Source organism: Alexandromys fortis, unplaced genomic scaffold (assembly GCF_014885135.2).
Source record: "Alexandromys fortis isolate MF-2015 unplaced genomic scaffold, M_Fortis_MF-2015_v1.1 scaffold_55, whole genome shotgun sequence".
Lineage (NCBI taxonomy): Eukaryota > Metazoa > Chordata > Mammalia > Rodentia > Cricetidae > Alexandromys > Alexandromys fortis.
The window spans coordinates 7,239,581-7,258,699 of record NW_026067936.1 but is presented as its reverse complement, the minus strand read 5'-3'; the positions used below and the strand labels follow the sequence as shown (position 1 = coordinate 7,258,699).

The 19,119-nt window shown below is 39.2% G+C and overlaps 1 protein-coding gene across 9 annotated transcripts in view; it reads left to right on the top strand.

Annotated features, from left to right (window-relative positions):
- Window positions 1-19,119, top strand: part of Nrg1 (neuregulin 1) — a 961,794-nt gene that overhangs the window by 917,743 nt on the left and 24,932 nt on the right. For 4 of the 9 annotated variants that reach the window (XM_050146818.1, XM_050146822.1, XM_050146821.1 and 1 more), the window contains 2 exons: window positions 4,851-4,980; window positions 16,296-16,354. In XM_050146818.1, the coding sequence (XP_050002775.1) occupies window positions 4,851-4,980; window positions 16,296-16,354 (189 nt within the window). Of the gene's footprint in view, window positions 1-88; window positions 219-4,850; window positions 4,981-15,650; window positions 15,719-16,295; window positions 16,355-18,721; window positions 18,792-19,119 lie in introns of those variants that run through there. The other 5 variants (XM_050146820.1, XM_050146824.1, XM_050146823.1 and 2 more) reach the window with 4 other exon arrangements.

The window sequence follows — 19,119 nt, the reverse complement described above, 5'->3', positions numbered from 1 at the left end:
AAGCTCTTCCTGCTTGGCTTCTGCTCCGAAAGGGCCTCACCCTCAAGAGCCATCTAAGCAGTTTCTAGCAGTAGAACAGGGTGCGTCCAAGAGGAGCACTAATAATTTGAATGGGTTTTGGGCTTAAAAACAAAGAAATAACATCAACAAGAAATAACAGGATATGGAAGATAAAGAAAATGTGCAGATTTCTAAATACATAAGCATTGAAGATACAGGTAAGGTTCAAAACTTTCATTTCATAGTTTGCCTGCTTCTTATAGGAATGTTTTAAAAAGTTTCATATATTTCAATGAGAAAAGCTCATGGTGACTTAATTTTTCACAAGTAGATCAGTAAAAAGTGTCTGAACATACTGTCCTTCAGGAATGACAGAGTCTTGACTCCTCTCAGGTCTGATTCCTGCTCATTGTTCAAGGAAGCGGCCTGATAATTTTACCAGAGGTGTGTTTGTACCACGGTCCTAGCCTATTGGTCCTGTCTCTCTGCTTTACTAACAAGGAGAATGGTTTTTAAAGTCAGGGAGAGAGAGAACCATTTGCCCAGCATTCCTTTTGTTTAGCTTGAGCGGCTATGCAGAAAACCGTGTGTGCTTCCAAGAAGAAACCCTTAGTAAGGAGTAGAAAATGGGTATTCAGATGTTGATCGGCATGTTTACAAAAGGAGGCCGTAGTGTAATGCTCAAAATGTATGTTACAGATGAAATGTATTTTGTGTTTCACATCATAGGGACATTATACTACTGTAAAGCTCAGGCCATGACACTCACCTATAATCCCAGCCACTCACAGGGCTGAGGTAGAAGGATGCAGATGTCTGGGTTAACCTGAGCAATGTAATGAGACCTTGTCTTAAAGGAAAGCAAAATAGCTTGTATTGTTTAAATGGTCCTACTAACGTGTATTTAGTTTTTGTAATGGGGAACTTCAGGGCAGAAACTAGCCAGAATTGTGTAAATACTGAATGGAGAAAATAATAATTTTGAAAAGAGATTTACCTTTTTTTCCTCTTAACTCATTCATCAGTTTTATTATGTAAGCAAATTAATGGGTTCTGAATCCTTGGCTAACAGTTACAATAGAGTAGGCTGTCTGTGTTTACTGAATGCCTGGCAGTTATTCATTGACTTCTACTGCAGACTAGGTTCTCTCCCGCACCACATTCCCTAAGAAAGAACTGAATTCCAATGCAGACAGCAATTATGTGTTGCTTTTCTTTGTCCACTGTTTATGTACCAGTGATGGATCAGTGACACTTATCAGGGCGCAGTACTACAACAGAAAAAAATTCTTCGAGCAGACTTCATATCAGCTCCCTTTATCTTGCCTTGCTTCTGAGTTTAAATGAACAGTCTTCGGGGTAGAAAGTCTCCTAATCATTGGCACAGTTGAGGCCTGAGTTGAGGCTTCTCCACATTAATAGTGAAAGTGTTCATTGCTCAGCAACTTACCTCGATAGTTTCCTTTTAAGGGGCATTGGCCATGGTCAACCTTAGTTAGGACATTTACCTGTCTATGGTATAGGCAGTTAGTGAAGTATGAAGGGACAGACAGAAAATAACCAGGAAGTGGCGAGAAAGAATCAAAGGAATCTTATCCTATACACAAGGACTTTCCTAGCCCTTAATTACTGGTTTGGGTTTCCTTTTGTAAAGGCAGAGAAATGTGCGGCTTCCTCAGCAAGGTCAGTATGTTGACATGACAGATACGTTCTCTGGCAATACCTTATGACCTCACTTGTGCTTCTTCTCCTTGCATGGTATTTGCTGATTTACCATAGAAAGTTCGTTTGGGTTGACGCATTCATAGATACCGTCAACATAAGAAACATCCTATTTTGAGAACAAAGTTATCTATGTCCGTTTGTTCTGTGGCTCAAACTGGTCTTCAATTTCTATTGTTGCTATTTTTTGATGAAAATCTGCCCTACTGCAATGATTATAGGTGTGCTTGGGCTAGCCATGACAGTTTTGTCCTTAATTGTCATTCATAACACTAAGAGTTACCACCTGCATTATGACAAACTGCTCACAAAGTGGAGGTAGATGGGTGTAATCACCATTGGTTGGAATCTAGCTGAGTGGAAACAGCATTCTTCATGTACTGAAATACAATCTCCTGGAGTCCCTAGTTTTTCCTCACAGGTCCCTCAAAAAGAAGGCTGTTCTTGTGACTTGGTGTGTAAGGCCTGTTCTGTCTGCTCCGTTGTTTTTTTGGCAGCATTAACAAACGGAATGTGACCTAGCAATATATGTGTAGAAGCCAAAGGGCAAGACTATCACTTTGAAATGTATGGAATGCTAGCGTACCATAGTCAACCAAGAAGAAGGGAAAAGGTGGCAAGGATTCAAAGGGTGTGCGCAGCACTGTCTCTCCTGCAAGTTCTTCTGACAGTTGCAGCTGATTCTAGAGTTTGGTCTTGGCTTCAGAGCATCTGTAGCCAGTCAGATCACACTATGCATCACTTGGGACTTAATGGCTGCTTTACAACTCATGATGCTTTAGGTGTTGCTGTGGATAAAAGCATTAAGCCCAATAGCCACCAGTGAGGGATGGCTGCTCCCGGTTTCCAGCAATTGGCTTCTATCAAATGTCTCATTACTAACTTTAAGTAATGGTCTAAGACTTTTTTCCAGTAGACTGTGGCAGGGCTAAATACTTTAGGATAGTATTATAAGAGAAAAATCACTTCAGGGAAAAATGTTTAAGAGTCAAAAGGTATTGTGGGTTTTGTTTTGTTTTGTTTATGTGCATTTATTAATCTTAGCTATTTTAATAATCCCACAAGATCAGCAAGTCCAAGGAGTAAAGGTGATATAGCTGTCTTTGGCTTTTATCATGGCCTATTTTTATTGTTCATTTATAATTTATGTAGAAATATGTCTATTTGTGGAGGCTGTTGGTTTTGGTGTTAGTAAATGCCATAGGATTTATTCTGAAAGAGCCTTCCAACTGGGCTACTCAAGTCGGGCAAAAGACACCCTCAGGAAACTGTTAGGGCTTCAGATACCACTGGAGACTGCTCGTGGATCAGCTCCCTTGTGACAGCTCACTGCAGGTGGCACGTGTACTTACTGCTCTATGGGGGCAGGAAGGATCCACAGCCCAGTTTGTTATCAAGCGGGATGCTGTCCACAGCTGAGTCAAAGCAGCGTTCTGCCTCACCAATTAAAAGCAGTTGCCAGGGATTCAAAACTAATAAGCCCATATGAAGTTTTTCACATGAAGACAAATTGTTTCGTTCAAAGGATATGCCATGTGGTCTATAGAAATGTCCTCTGCCATGTTATAAACCTAACGGTGCAAACTGCATTCCCCTCATGGTGATAAAGATTCTGTTAGCACAGCTGATGGTAGGTGGATAATCACCAAGCTTTGGTTTGGTTTGTAGGTTTCTACAGGACACCTTTAGTGACATTTTGAAAGGGCCCCTTTATTGAAGTAAGTAGAGAATTGACTTAGGCCAGAAGTGATGTGGCTCAATGCTAGAACACCCACCTATCGTGTGGCTTTCCCGGGGTTAACTTTCCACGCCACCCAAATGAATCAGCTGGCCTATTCCCTAATTAAACACAGTACTGATAGAAGAGGAGCATCACAAAGCATCGGGGCCCCAGGTTTTCAATGGGAAACTCTTTCTCTCAGTCTTACATTGGAAGCTAAGGTCTTACAAATCCTAGCAAATGCTCTGCCATGGAACTATGCTTGCAGCCCCTTTATCAAGTTTGTTATTGTTGCTGTTTTTAGATTCTGACTGCTAAATAAGAAAATTACAGTTTTCCCTACTCACCCACCAACTCTTCCTCTAGAATGCATATAATCTCTGTGGAAATTTTCTGTGGTTGACATCACCCCGGTTGTATGAATGGGAAATTTAGGAGAGTCAGGAATAAAGGTCTCTAGGAGGGATCTGACTGAGATCACTCTTCCAAGTTCGAGTGGCTTTGATTCTCCATTCTTTTTTTTTTCTAAGATCTGTGGTCCCTAGTGCGCCATAGGTAAGAGAACAGGAAACAAGAGAGGGTATGGGAAGTCAGAAACTAAATCTTCAAGATGTCGACTATGCCAGTCAGAAAGAATGAAAACAAAACTGTAGACAGAATTTGGTTAAAAATCATATCAAAATGTGATCTAGAAACAAATGAAAACTCAAAGCAGAATAAAATGGGGAAACCATACAGGGTGGGTCAAGTTGCAAGAATAAACTAGGTGTGATACAGACAAGGGATTTAAAAATCTATGGGAATAAGACAGTGGATAAGATAAAAAAAAATTCATCTCAAAATCGATTTTTTTTCCCCCTGCAAAAGTAGACTCGAAGCTCCTTGTCCTGATTGATATCAGTGGTGAACACTGATTGGCACTAAGCCCTGCCATAGTGTTCACAGCCGTGGAAAGGAGGAGAGGCCTTGATGCTAAATGCCCTTGAGCTGGAGGACTAGGTACTTGTTTTCATTTAGGGTATGTACTCAGTGGTCCAGCCGTCATGTCAGGTTAGAAAGGTCAATGTCAAGTTACCACGTGAAGATCTGATAAACCAAAGGATGGCTTGTTTCTAGATCCTTACAGATGAGTCTTGTAGCAGGTTGTACATTTCTAGAGATATCCAACTGCCTCTGTTTCTTGTTGTCAGCTGTCTAAAATGCACAAAGTGAACACGCGCATAAAATATAATTGCCAAAATGAGTGATTTTATCAGTTATTTTTATTAAAAAAATTCCTGTCAATGATGGGATCTGATACCATCACATTTGAGCCTTGCTGGAGATGGAATTTTATTGAATCACAATGGCGGCTCTCTTTACAGAACAAGGTGTCAAACTTCCTCCTCCTCTTCTCTTTCCTATCCAGCCACGTCTACGTCCACAACTGGGACCAGCCATCTCGTAAAGTGCGCCGAGAAGGAGAAGACTTTCTGTGTGAACGGTGGCGAGTGCTTCATGGTGAAAGACCTGACAAACCCTTCGAGATACTTGTGCAAGTAAGAAATGAATTCCTCTCTGTGGCTCCTATCTGTAGCTGATTATTCCGGATGATTCTGGCTCGTGATTTGCTCCATTGCTTCTTTTCCCCATTTTGTTGCATCCTGTTTGAATAACGTGGATTTATTTGTGGAGGGTTTTGAAATATTTACACCATCTGTCATTGTCTCTGTCGTGTCCAGAACTGGTTTAACTCTTTTCAGTGTATGTGGGTGTTCTTTATTTTAGGTTGTTGTTGGGTTGGTTATTTCGTGTTTGTTTTGGGTTATCTTTTTTTTTTGCTTTCATATGTATAATGTTGCTTTCCTCGTGGTTTTCTTAAATAACTGCCAAAAGAAATGTGCACATATTGTAGAAGGCTGTGACGCTGGATCCCTATTTCTTTCCCCTTGTAGAAACTGAACTGTGAGATAATATTTGTCTCTTATCCCAGTGCTCACCTACAAAGTGGACAGGTCAAACAGAGGAAGCAGGAGGGCAGAAGGTTAAGATGATGTTATTGCCCCACAATTATTCTCCAAACTCTCTAAGTTGCTATTTCTAGTTATAAAAAAAAAAAAGTACATGTGTTCAGAAGTACATTTGGTGTGTTGCAGCACCATTGTTAAAAGAAAGCAGTGTCTGGTCCGTGCTACTGTTACAGACATGTGTAGAATGTCGCTAGGTGTGTGCACAGTTGAGAAAGTATAAAATTAAGCTGGGCGGTGGTGACACGCCATTAGTTCTGAAGACAGAGGCAAGTGGATCTGATTTCAGGGCCAGCCTGGGCTGCAGAGCAAGTACCAGGACAGCCCGGTTTAGTCAGAGAAACCCTGTCCTGAAAAATAAAAAGAGAAAAAACAACAATAACAAACAACAAAAAGAAGTATCAAATTTATATTCTCTCACTAGCAACGTAAAACAGTGTGGAGTTTTTTTGGTACAACAAATATTTAAACTTTATAGTAAAAAGTCAACAGGTGATTAAAATGCATGTCGTTTTCGGTCTATCGGTATTTGTGCTATATTGGTTATATTGACTCATAATATCATGGATAAAAGGAGTTGCGTGTCTTCCTCTGGGCCTCTAGCACAGTCGGTAGACCGCCTTCCTCACGTGCTCCAAGCTGCTTGTGAATTGGATGTGCAGGCGGCAGCAGCTGCCTTTTCCAGCACCGGGAGAAAACAGGGAAGATCAGAAGTTCAGGGCGTTCTACTTCCTTAGCTTTGTAGTGAGCTCCACGCTCACTCTAAAAGGTGGGGAAATGTGAGACCCTCTTTTGAAAAACAGAAGAGACGAGGCTCCTTGAGTGGCAGCGGTGCCAAGAGTGCGCACCTCCCGGAGATGTGAAAGGAGTTGGTTTTATCAATGGAGACCATTCACAAAAACAAATCGTATCTTAGAGTGGAGTGTAGACTTCTATCTAAGCTCAGTTCCTCAGCTGGGAAGGTTTTTATGTAAGAATCTCATTACGTTTTGAAAGCAAGATAAAAATGGCCCACTATAAAGAAAACCGATTTATTTCACACGCATATGACACCATACCAATTCATTTCATACTCATATAATAATTTTAAATTATTCTTAAAGTTAAGATTAGTTTTAATCATAAAAATGATTCTATCGCGTTTGCTTATAGCCAGTTTTCAGTTTTAGCCTTCAGTTCTGCTGAATTGCTATAAAACAGCACAAATGTAACCCTCGCCCCATTTATCATGGTGAACGGGATGAGCATACTTTATAGCCTCCTAAAGACCTTCTTTTATCACATGGAAAATACCAGATGCAAAGAATTACAACCTGTAAGATGTGAAGTTCATTTATCATACTGGGAAACCTTGTGATTTTTCCTCTGATCTTAGGCACAAAATATCATTGTGTTTTCAAAATCTCCTTGGGAAAAAAACATTTAAATTATATACCCTCAAGTTTCCCCCCTTTTAAACAAGTCTCCCCCCATGTTATCTTTGTGTTTGCATTTTTACCCTCTGTAGAAAAGCATGTAGAGACCCCTATGTTTTAATTACAACGATGAAATACGATCATCCCTTATCATAGCCTTTGCAGAGGTTTACCGGCTGTGTGGGTACAGACGCGAGTTTCTGGATACCTCGAAGGAGCCGGTGCAGTTCTTTTCCACGTATTCATTTCATCTATTCTGTAGCCCTCCCACATCCTCCACAAAACGCGCAACCACATGAGTGCTCTTCATCTGCTCCAGTTTGGTACCACGCCAGCAGCTGTGAGTTTTCTTCGCCCGCACAGTGTCTCATTAAGTTTTAAGTAGTAGTATCCAGGAGGAAAAAAACAAAACAAAACAAAACAAAACAAAACAAAAAAACTTCCTTTTTTTTTGGTAAATCTTACACTGAAAAGTTTTTCATATCTCTGGTAGTTATTGAATTAGCCAAGTGAGAATGAATGCTTTATACCTCTCAGAACAATTGTCTGGTGAACCAGGCGTGTATTCCATCCGGTTCTTAGAAAATTACCTTTCCTTTTATTTCTTCGTTTTCATTTCCTTCCTCCCATTGCTAGAATGTTTTTGCTTTTTAAGATTTTTATTGTTACCTTCCCTTTTAAAAAGAACACCTCTGATTTTAGGTCTCAGCTGTTTTTAGAGTGTAACTGGAGTGATGTATCAAAATAATTCAGTGCCTTCAATTAAGAATTGGAGTGCATTTTGCATACAAAACAGACCAGTCCTTGCTAAATGAAAAACTTTCTCTGATAAAGAAAACCGTGTCTATTATAAACATCCCTAACAATAAAATTAATAACAACTCAGAATTTAAACAAAGTCACATAATATGCCCTGTCCTATGATAATCTATTGTTCACTAAAGCACTTGAATAAAAACAGAGAGCATAACAATGTTTCATCGGCTCATCGACGTCCTGTCTATGAAGCCAGTTCATAGTTTCCATATGGCCCATCTGCCTAGAACAAAAACATTGCTGAAGCGTGAGCCATGTTATTCAAAGTCAACCTTATCCTTGACCAAAGACATGACTCAGAAACAGCACAAGCGTGGAAGTCTCCAAGGAATCTCTCTGGTCACCTAATCCACCGTTGTCTTCTTGGGAGTTGAACTGGATTTTACAGCAAATCTCCTTTGCCCCGCTGCTTAGAACAAGGTGTTCCAAATGAATGAGCCATAATGCAGTTAAGTAGTTCTCCAAGGAGGTTTTTGATGCTTACTTGGACTTGCCCATGGGGACCAAGTGGGGGTTTGAGCATTGGTTCTCATCTTTTATATTACTCTTCTCCCCACAGTAACTTAATTTTTTTCCAAGAGAAAGAATTAGTGACTCTCCAGATTACACAAAGAGGAAGAAACCATTCCAGTTTCTATCCTCTGATGCTCTGTCATCATACGGTTTAAAGCAACAAGATCCTTTGAACATGAAATTGTCCAGATTCTTTCTTCTCTTCCCTCATGTCTGCTGCTCTGGGCAGTTGAGCAGAGAACTGACTTGGAAGATGTGAATGGGATGTTTTTTAGTCTAAAAGTTATTTTTGCAACAGAGAAGGCTTATAAATGTGATCTATTGCCCAGTGGACAGATATAGGCTTACAGTGAGGAATCTGGATTTTAACCACCAGTTTTAGTAAGCAGTCCTATGTCCTTCCAGTTTCAACCCCCTGGACAATACCTTCATTTATAACATAGAATTACTATATTCTGCAAATTTTTTCCCTTGGGATCAGAAAAATTAAATGAGTTCATTTTTGCTAAAGTAGTTTTTAACTCCAGTAAGACCTTTTTTTCTCCTCTAATACTAAAATGTAAATGGTACTATTCTCTCTGTAGACAATGACAAAAAAAAAATGGTGGAATTATTTAATCCCTAATTTTTCTTTTTATGTAAAAGTTTTTATGTGGCCGGGCGATGGTGGCGCACGCCTTTAATCCCAGCACTCGGGAGGCAGAGGCAGGCGGATCTCTGTGAGTTGGTGAGTTCGAGACCAGCCTGGTCTACAGAGCTAGTGCCAGGACAGGCTCCAAAGCCACAGAGAAACCCTGTCTCGAAAAACCAAAAAAAAAAAGTTTTTATGTGGCTTTTATGAGGCCACCAGCTAGCTTTGTAACTTTTCACAGGAAGGATAATTTATATATTTGATCACCATATTGATATCTTTGATTACAAGTTTCCTCATTAAAAAAATCAAAATTAAAACTCAGAAATCAATCTACACTTAAAAGACAGTTTCCTTCAAACACTACTTCTTATGACTTCTGTATACTCAATGTTTATACACTGTGTAGATCATGCTATATGATGTACTGTTTAAAGGTACATCATTATATATATAAGAATATATATATATATATATATTCCCAATATTATGCTACTTAAATAAAGTAACTAGGCCATGTGAGTGAATGTGTTCCAAAGAGCACAGTGTTATCTTTGAAGGTAGCTAGAATTTAAAGGGAAAGAAAGGGCTAGAGACAGAAGAGCCTTTACAAACCAAACTCTCATTGCAGAGCGAGTCATTCTAGTATACCAGGCTGTCCTTGAAGATACACTAGTCTTTCCTTTATTTTTGTATCCACATACAACAAATCGGTTCATTGAGGCATTTTTCAAACAACTTCTTTTTGTCGTTTCTTTTTCCTCCTCCCCGGTATTCTGTTCTCCGGCTCCAGCAGCATCCTTTCTTTCTTCATAGCAGCTCTTGTTCCCATGTTCCTCTAGTTCTTCTTTAGAGACTATCCCATCCTTATGCTTCCTTATACACATACACACAAACACTAAAAGTTAAGATCTGAATGTGGAGCACCAACATGGTGACATGCCTACCCAGAACAGCACCTCCACTCCAGGAAGCGAAGCAAACATAAAAGCCTGTTAGGTAGTGCAGCTAGTTTGTGGTCTAACGGCTGGGCAGGGAACTTTGGGCATTGTGATAGCTCGTTAAAGAGCCGGAGTAACTTTGTGAACCAGGAGAATAGCACCATGAACACAGGGATATATTTAGCTACACACGTTCAGGAAATCTAGAAACTAAGATACAAAGAAAACGTCACAGATACTACCTAAGGCTAAAGTTTTACAAAATACGGTCAGAGTCCTAACAGTAGTGATATGTCTATACTTCACTATTTTTTATCATCAAATAGGTTAACATAAATAAGGATGATTAGAATTCATTTGGGTCATACACGCACTGTAAGTGACGCTCTGGTTCTAACCACAAATGAGCTTTTTCTCAGGGAACTTCTGTGTTCTTGAGTGACATCTCATTTAGCAGAAGCAAAGAGCATTTATGCAAGAAATTGATGGGACTTTTAGGAATCTAGACACTGAGCTCTTTAGATGACCATGTCTTCAGTTTCTTTTTATGCATAGAATTCTACCACTCTTAATATTTGTGATTATGTTTAGGCTTGGACCTTTTAGAGTAGGTGAAGGAAGTCTTTCAGGCACCAATTTAGGAGCAGTTCTGTCTGGAATTGGAACATTGGCTAACATCTCCACGTACCTCAGTTCCTCTGTCTTTCTTGCACCAGGTAGCAGCCGTGTGTGTTTTTGAGTTCCCACGAGGCAGGCCAGGGTTCATGCTGAGCATCCAGGACTGAACAAGACCACACTGGCCTCTTCCTTTAGGAGACCTAAGCCATTGAAAATAATACCCATGTTTCAAGTAATTGATTTAATAATCAATTATTGATGTACTGAGTGCCGTGAAGACATTTAGGGAGCTCAGGGTATGTTTAGTGAGGACCTTAAGGAATGAAAAACAAAGGCTTTGTAGAAGGGACAGAAAATATAAAGTCATCACCTTAAGTCACAATCTATATTAAATAAAAATGCACTGTTTTAAGAATATTTACATTGAATAATTTAAAAGAAATCATTTAGATGCCTCATTATAAAAGGGGTCTGTTAGCATAGAGAGAATGAGAAAGTGTCTCAAGGCCTCTAATCTGAAGTAGGAGTGTCTTTCTGCCCAGAGAAAGACAGACCACAGAAAAGCAGCAGCCAGTATATCATATGTCACTCTAGGCAGTAAGGTACAGGGTACATTGATCGAATACCTGTGGAAGTTATTTGCCTTGACTTAAGGATGCATTGTGTTGGATAAACGCTGGTAAGGGTTTTAGTCTCTGGGTGAGCATTTCACTAGAAGCTGTACAAACAGAGTCTTAGGTAAGGTCCAAGGCTCAGTCAAAGAGAGATGTGTTCCTAAGCACTGACATGCCCGCTGTTAGTAGGAAAACACAATATTTGAAAGCCAGGGCAATATAGGAGTTTTGTGTGTATGTTTTTCCTTGGTATTTACTTATGAGCCCTATGAAGCCACTGTATGTACTCTTGTTATCGCAAGGATTGGAAGCTAGTCCCAGAATCATAATAAAAGAAAGGGAAGACCCATACCAGCTGAGCAGTGATGGGAGGTATATGCTAGATCTGAAAGAAACATTATTGGAACATTTTCTGTTTAGTGTTTTCTTTAATGATGCTACGGAGGGCATTCTCTGGAGGAAAGAAATGACTTTTGCAGATGACACTGCAAAGACCACTGGAACCCAAATTAGAAAAACATATATAAGCCTCAAGTCATTCCACTTAAAGGCTGATAACAGAATAAGATTCATCTCAGAAACATGCAGACTAATAGTAACAATACGTTTGGGAAAAAAAAATAATCTACAATGCAGAAACTTAGCCGGTGAGTAGGCGAGTGCTGGCCAGAATACCACGCCAGCTACGGGGTGAGAAAAGTCTGTGTTTGCAATGTGATCCTGGAGACAGTCAGCCGAGCAGTCTGAGAGCTGAATCCAAGGGCAACGCAGGTTTCCAGAGTGACAGCGGGAGGCTGCGACGTGGCGCACAGACTGGCCAGTATTCCCCAGAATGAGTATGTTGGTATCTGTAAATATCAACCCCAAGTACATAAATTCAGGTGTTTTAAGGCGGCAAGGAAATGGCACAGTTAGTACTGAAGAAGACCAGAAAGATGTGATATTCTTTCGAGCAGGGGATTTTAAAAACTGGCCAATTGTTTTGAGCACGGAGCGATGACTAAAGAGAACACACTGGCTGTCCGCTTCTTCCTTCTAGTGTCCTCAAGGGACAGGGATGAAACCAGGAAACAAAGGAAGGAAGATGTCTAAAGACGGTTTATAAGTTGACTGTAATTAATAAGTTGTCTATAAAATTGGCCAACCCTATAGAACCAGATCTTTCTTGGGGATTTGTAAATATCTTTGAATATGTCTAGAGTATCCACACACTGATTCTCAAAACACATGCACCTATGATTGAATCACTAGGAAATGCATCAGGTCATCCATTAAGTGTTGTCATTATTAAAATGTTTTTTTTAAATGAGGATCCAGCTATGTTTGTTAGTTTTAATAAATGATAAGTTATAATTGCCAATATTATTTTGGCAATATTAAATTGCCTGGCTTGAAAAATTATAGAAAAGCATTAGAGATTGCTTATTGGCTGAAAGAGAAGTCAGGTACCTTAGAGCCAAAGTAAAGCTTTGGACCTCACATGTAAGGACAAGCCTGGACTCTGGCTACAGCAATTTTGAGCATTCCTTAGTTTCGAATTTATCTTAACATAGACTTAAAAATGAAATTATTTCATCAGGCACTATGCAAAATTAAGAATACATAGTATTATATGCCATTTTTATACTAATGTAGTTTTGAAAAATTCTCGTATTTTTGTTACTGCTGTCAGATAAAAACCTTGGTTAGAACACAGTTCTGGTTTTATTGAGTCTTAGGTAAACTGGTGTTTAAATAACAAAATTTAAGTAGGTAATAGATATTCTCTTCAATAACCATAGCCCTTTCTCTTCAACGGGGCAAGCACAGTATTAAAGGTTTTTACATGGGGAAGAAAAATCCCCAGGTACTAGTAATTCCTATTAAAACTTTTTTGGAAGTCCACAGGGGAAATTTTGTTGTAAACTCTAAAGACAGAAAGTACATGCCAAGATTGACTTGTTTTGACACATCCGTTTCCTTGTGGAGGTTTTTAATCTACCGTTCTCTGTGGAAAGCCGCAGTTAAAACGAGACAGCATGCAGGCTCTGGGTCAGGCTGTCGAGATACAGGGTGATTTGCGATGGGCACCGTTCCCATCCATCAGAGCCCAGTTAAAGGGGTCTGGACCAGGCATGCGACAAGGCACAGTGAACGATGCAGGGAAGGAGTCCTTCATAGGCGGAAGAGGTGGAGTCAGCCAGTGTTAGATTGGAAGACCGAATGCACATAGAGAGAGAAAAATGCCACTAAGAATAGCTGTATCTAGAACAAAGGTCATTCACTATGTGATGTGTTACTGAACCTAATACTCTTTATGAGCACATAGCAGAGATAACGCAGCATCTGACAGTACTAATCTCCCAGGATGCACACAGAGTTCCCAGTAATTAGAAAGTGGGTAGGGAGGATTATTTTTACCCCATTTGTATACTAGCCACATACTCTTTAGTCATGGGCCTGGCACGTAAGATGCCTAAATTGTAATTTCCCAATAAATGCCCTTCTCTTAAGAAACTCTTGATTCCTTAGCTATTTCTTCATGACATAATCTTTAAATATGAGCAGTAATATCAGTTCTTATGTTAAATGGATCTTTCTTCTTCAACCCCCGTCTGTCTGTCTGTATGTCCGTCTCTGTCTCTCTGTCTCTCTCTCTCTGTCTCTCTCTCTCTCTCTCTCTCTCTCTCTCTTTCTCTCCCACACATAATCTCATACATACATACACAGAATTCTTATTTGCCATATAAATATAGAAAATAAATGGTGTGCTCAATATAAGAATTTTAATTTTTATCAAGAAAGCAAACAGGTAGAATGAAATGGTTACTCTGGGATGTATCTATGATTCTAAAATTAAGTATAGAAATGTCTTATAGGATTTTCTCAGAAGTAATTTAGTCAAATAAGCTACATGGAGTATTTTTTAAAAATCCATCAAGGCATTTGTATTGAAAATATGAATTTCTTTATAGAAACAGTTCCTACTTGATAGGTCAGTTCTTATATTTTGTTCTAGGTAGATCTTTCTCCCTTCAGCAAAGGATTATCAGCAGAAATAATCATTTTATTCGAGTATTCTAGAGATCACTGGAACCATCTTGATATATTTATTATATATATTTATTGATATTCTTTTTTAAAGATTTATTTTTATAATTATGTATACGTGTAGTGGGGAATCTGTGTCTATGAGTACAGGTGCCTTTCGAGGCCAAAAGATGACATCAGAGTCTCGGGAGCTAGACCTACAGGTAGTTGTTAAGCTGCTCCATGTGGCTGCTGGAAACTGAACTTGGCTCTTTTGCTTGACCAGCATGTACTCTTAACTGCTGACCTATCTCTCTGGCCCTGCTGATGTTATCCTGAATGAGCACAGTTATACTGGGCAGGTAGTCATGTGGCAGGAACTCTGGTACTGCTGGTATTTTTTGCACCTTCATGCAATAAGAGAATTTCCTGTACCAAACTACATGATAGCATTTCTTTTTTCTATTGAGTTTAGCCTGTACGTTAAAGAAATCACTCTTATGTTAGCAGAAGCAGTCAATTTATTAACATTTAATATCAAAATGACAATGTTCAGCCTTGTTTACTGTAGAGACAAGAGACTTATATAAAAATTCCTAAGTCAATAAATACTAGCAGAGCAAATTAGGCTATTTGGCTGCAGTTTTAAGACAGCTACGGTGAACTATGTGGATGTGTGTTCTTGGCACTCAATTCTAAATTTTTACCTCTAAGTATATTTGCTTTTTAGAACTCTTCAATGCCTGCTTATTACGCCATGATACTGGGTCCATCAAACCTAATCGATGGGGTTTAGATACTAGATTAAAGCATCATGGAACAGTAAAGGGTATAATGTCTAAGGATGGCCCTGTTGTATGATCTTAAGAACAAAAGTTATATCGAGTCTTGTATTTTGACAAGTAAATTGAGATGAATAAATAAAATACAACTTTTTCCATTAAGTTCAGACTATTTGGCCATAAATGTAGAAGTGGCACGTCATATGGTGTGCTTCTGTATAAAAATAACTTTTAATTTCAAGAATGTATTTTTCTTTTATTGAAGGTAACTAAATGAATGAAATTGTACCAAGAAAATTCCATTCTGTTTCTTTCAATAGTATTAAAAATAAGACTGAATTCGTTAACTCTTGGAGGGGGGATAGGGATTGTCATTCTCTCATCACTAACCACTAGAGAATAACAGTATTTGACTTATTTTGCTTAAATGCTTCAACTTACAGTTCAGAAAACAGATACAAAATGAGTAGAAATCCCAGGCACACACAATAAAATTACAGGTTCAAGGTCTTTTGATAACAAAAGAGCCACAAAAATTCCTGTCAACACTAGTGTTTTAACACGGCAAGATCAGCATTCTGGGCAAGGCAGGATGAGAGCAACCCCTGCCTTGCCACCCTGTTCAGCTGGCCGCCTCTGTCTAGCTAAACTCCAGCAACTAGTCCTCTGATGACTGAAGCAAGCAGCACGCTGAGTAAGCCACAGTTTGGTGGGAGTGGCTTTCTGAGTGGCCTGTCTTTCCCTCTCTGTGTTGTTCACCACCGGGTCATTTTTAGGACTCCATATGCCATGGGAGGAAGGTTACCAGGCTGAAAGTTGAGTGTCTTGAGCGTTCGATTGCTTATCACGTTTTTGCCCTCTAGGTGCCAACCTGGATTCACTGGAGCAAGATGTACTGAGAATGTGCCCATGAAAGTCCAAACCCAAGAAAGTATGTTCAAATAATCTGAAATCTGCTTTCTCCACCAAACCACAGCAACAATCGCAACCTCTTGGTGCTTTTACGGCTCAGTTGTAACTGATTCCTATTGTTCTAATTATGGTGTCTCCGCTCAGGGCATGAACCATGAACCTGTCCACTGTGGTCTCAGTTGCCTGTCATTCACTCAGGTCCCAAAGTTAAAATGTGAAGGAATGACTGGTCAGAGAGGCCATGATTCTGGGAGTCAGCAGTGAACCTACTCCAAATCATTTTCTATCTATTTCTCCAACTAGATGACTAAACCATCAATTCGTCTGGTGACTTCTTTGGAAAGAAAGCAGTCACCTAGAAATCCTGGAATATTACTGCCATAGACGGCTGCAAACTGAATTTTTTTTTGTCCAAATTTTGAAGCACTAGGGAGATGCCAGAGTATAAAAGCCATGATCAGGACAAGGATTCAGTTCCTGAGGGTGAACTCACCAAGATCAGTCAATGACACTCAAGGACCTTCTCTAGCGTATATTCACCTCTTCTCTTTTTCTCTGTTTTTTTTCTACCATTGTTTTTTTGTTTCTTCTCTCAGGTGCCCAAATGAGTTTACTGGTGATCGTTGCCAAAACTACGTAATGGCCAGCTTCTACAGTACGTCCACTCCCTTTCTGTCTCTGCCTGAATAGGAGCATGCTCAGTCGGTGCTGCTTTCTTGTTGCTACATCTCCCCTCAGAGTCACCTAGAGCTAGCGTGTTCTACCAGGTCTAATATTGACTGCCTCTGCCTGTCGCATGAGAACATTAACAAAGCCATTGTGTTGCCTCCTCTGTTTGTGACTAGTCGGCTCTGAGTTGCTAATAGGTGTGTGAGGCTCCGGATATTTCTGAGATAGATCATACATCATGTGGATAGTCCACATGGAGGAGTGAAGTAATAATAAAGACGTTTCAGACTTGCACTTGTATTGATAAAATAAAATCATTGCACCAAGCAGTCCATCTTCTGTATCCAACATCCACGGTCTGCAGAGGCCGTTGTTAGGTTGTAACCACCATACCCTTGAAATGATGGTAAGTTGATTTGGGCTCAGAGTGTGTTGTTCATATCAAATAAACATCACGAAAAGAGTTCAGATGTTTTTCTTCATTAAGCAAAGTTCACATCCAGGCAAAAGGACAAAAAAAAGCAAAACACTACTAGGTAGAAAACCTTAAAAACAAATTCCCAGCCAAGGCAATATCCAGGCTCATAGTTATGTTTCTTGGGAAGTAAGTAATTCAGAATGAGTTTAGATAATCACCATCATCCTAGTGTTTCTTAATCTGAGTATTTATGCTGCTTAAAGGGTGATCTTAGAAAGGAGCTATTACAGTTTTGAATACTATTACTTCAAAATAAAATAACAAATCTAGGAGAAATATAAAAGTGTTTAATGCTGAGCTGGCAAGTTTAGTGGATGTCTGTGAGGTCATGATGTTTTAACATCATTGCTAAACTACTCAGTCTACATTGTAGATAATCTCCTGAGTAACTCAACTAGATGTCTGTCAGGCTCCTCGTGAACTGAGGTGGTATCTCTCGGCCTCTGAAACCTTTAGAACATCACATTGCCTATATCCCACTTAGTCATGTAAATCGTGAATTGGTCAGGTTTTCCTATGAAGCTTCAGATAACAAGTGTTTTAAGGTTTGTGGTAATGGTGTCATGTCATGACGAGGCACCAGTCTCCCACCTCGTAGCTTGAAGACAGTCGTAGCCAATAAACAAACTGATGGGCCAGCCTGTGTTCCATTAAATCTTTACTTACAACTATCAGCACAAGGGCTGCTTTTGTCAACCCTATCAATTAATAATCATCAGGAGTATTTTACATAGTTCACTACAGTTTAAATTCTTAAAACATTGAAAATAATCACACAAGCTGGTCATTTAGGTATCCAAAAAATCAGAGATTTACCCTTGGTTCTGATTCATGAGAAGAATAAATTTCTGTTAATCGTCACAGATATCAGTGCGTAGGGAGCAGAGGCAGGCTGATCTCTCTGAATTAGAGGCCAGCCAGAGCTACACAGTGAAACCATGTCTCAAAAAAAAGAAAAAATTAAAAGTCATAGATGCTATTAGAATAATAGCCATGTTTTTAGTGAAATAAAGTTTAAGTACTTCCTTAGACTGTTATCAAAGATTATGCCATAAGCTATAATTTTCCCTTGTAAAAACTGGCAAGTTGGTATTGTTAAATTTTGAAATATATTCACTCTATTAACAAATATTTAAATAACAGCATTTATCAGACATGAATTTTCTCTCGGTAGCTATAGGTATTTTTTAAGTAGATAGGATAGAAAGTAAAAATAGAAGGGAAAGTAGAATTTTATTTAAATAAGATAAAATCAGTTTTTGAATGGTTTGGTTGTATTGCAAATCGATTTAGCAAGCCCACATGACAGTATAGGGATAAATCTACTTGTTAGAATTTAATGAAAAGAGGTAAGCTATTCTTACATATGTCTTATATATTCTTAGCCACTAGAGATGTGTTGTAGAAGGTTGTCTCCCTAGATAATGGCAAGCATTAAAAATGCAAATATTTCTCAGAACAATAATTCTGTTAACTCTGCCATTGGTAATCACCAAATATGTGCTCGTTCACTTTTTCACCATTTTCTCTTTTATTAGACATTATTTAAATCAGCCACTCTGTCTGAGGTCCAGGATGAGGCTCCTAAAATGAAATTTTTTGTAAGCTTTCAGTGACATTTTGGGAAGGCAAGCAGAAAATTAGCATTCATGTTTAACTTGACTTAACAAGGATTGGTAGGAAGCTCAGTCATGAGGCCAGCGCGTAATGGTTGCGTCATTGATACCACGTGTCTGGAGAAGCAAGCATTTCCAGTCAGACACCACGTTTTCCCCGAATCGTCTTGTCCAGAGTTCATTTTCTAATGTCTGCCTCTGAGCTCTCAGTTTGTATCTTTCCCAGTAGATAGCCAGACAGGGGAGGGAGTTTTGTTACTCCGTGTTCAAGTAACAGTGGATGCTGACAGAGAATCTCGAAGATATTCCCACAGAGGTCACTTGAAAAGGTGATTGTTTGTTTACAGACACACTGTCTTAGAGAACATGACATGATCTTTAAAGAGAAGAATCCTGCCCCAAACAAAGGTTACAGCTTGCCAAACCATATTCTCCGTTGAAGAATAACATTGCCACGAGAATACAATTCTTCAACATGTTTAACACGTAATTTATATTATTAAGATTATTGATTGATCCACAAATGCTGATTTAAATTAGGAAAGAAAGGGGTACAATTTACAGCAGCCATTTTTCTTGAAATATAACATAGAATACTTCCTAAGAGAGTATCATCCACTTTAGCCTTAAATCTGACTTATTACAGTTTAATTCCTA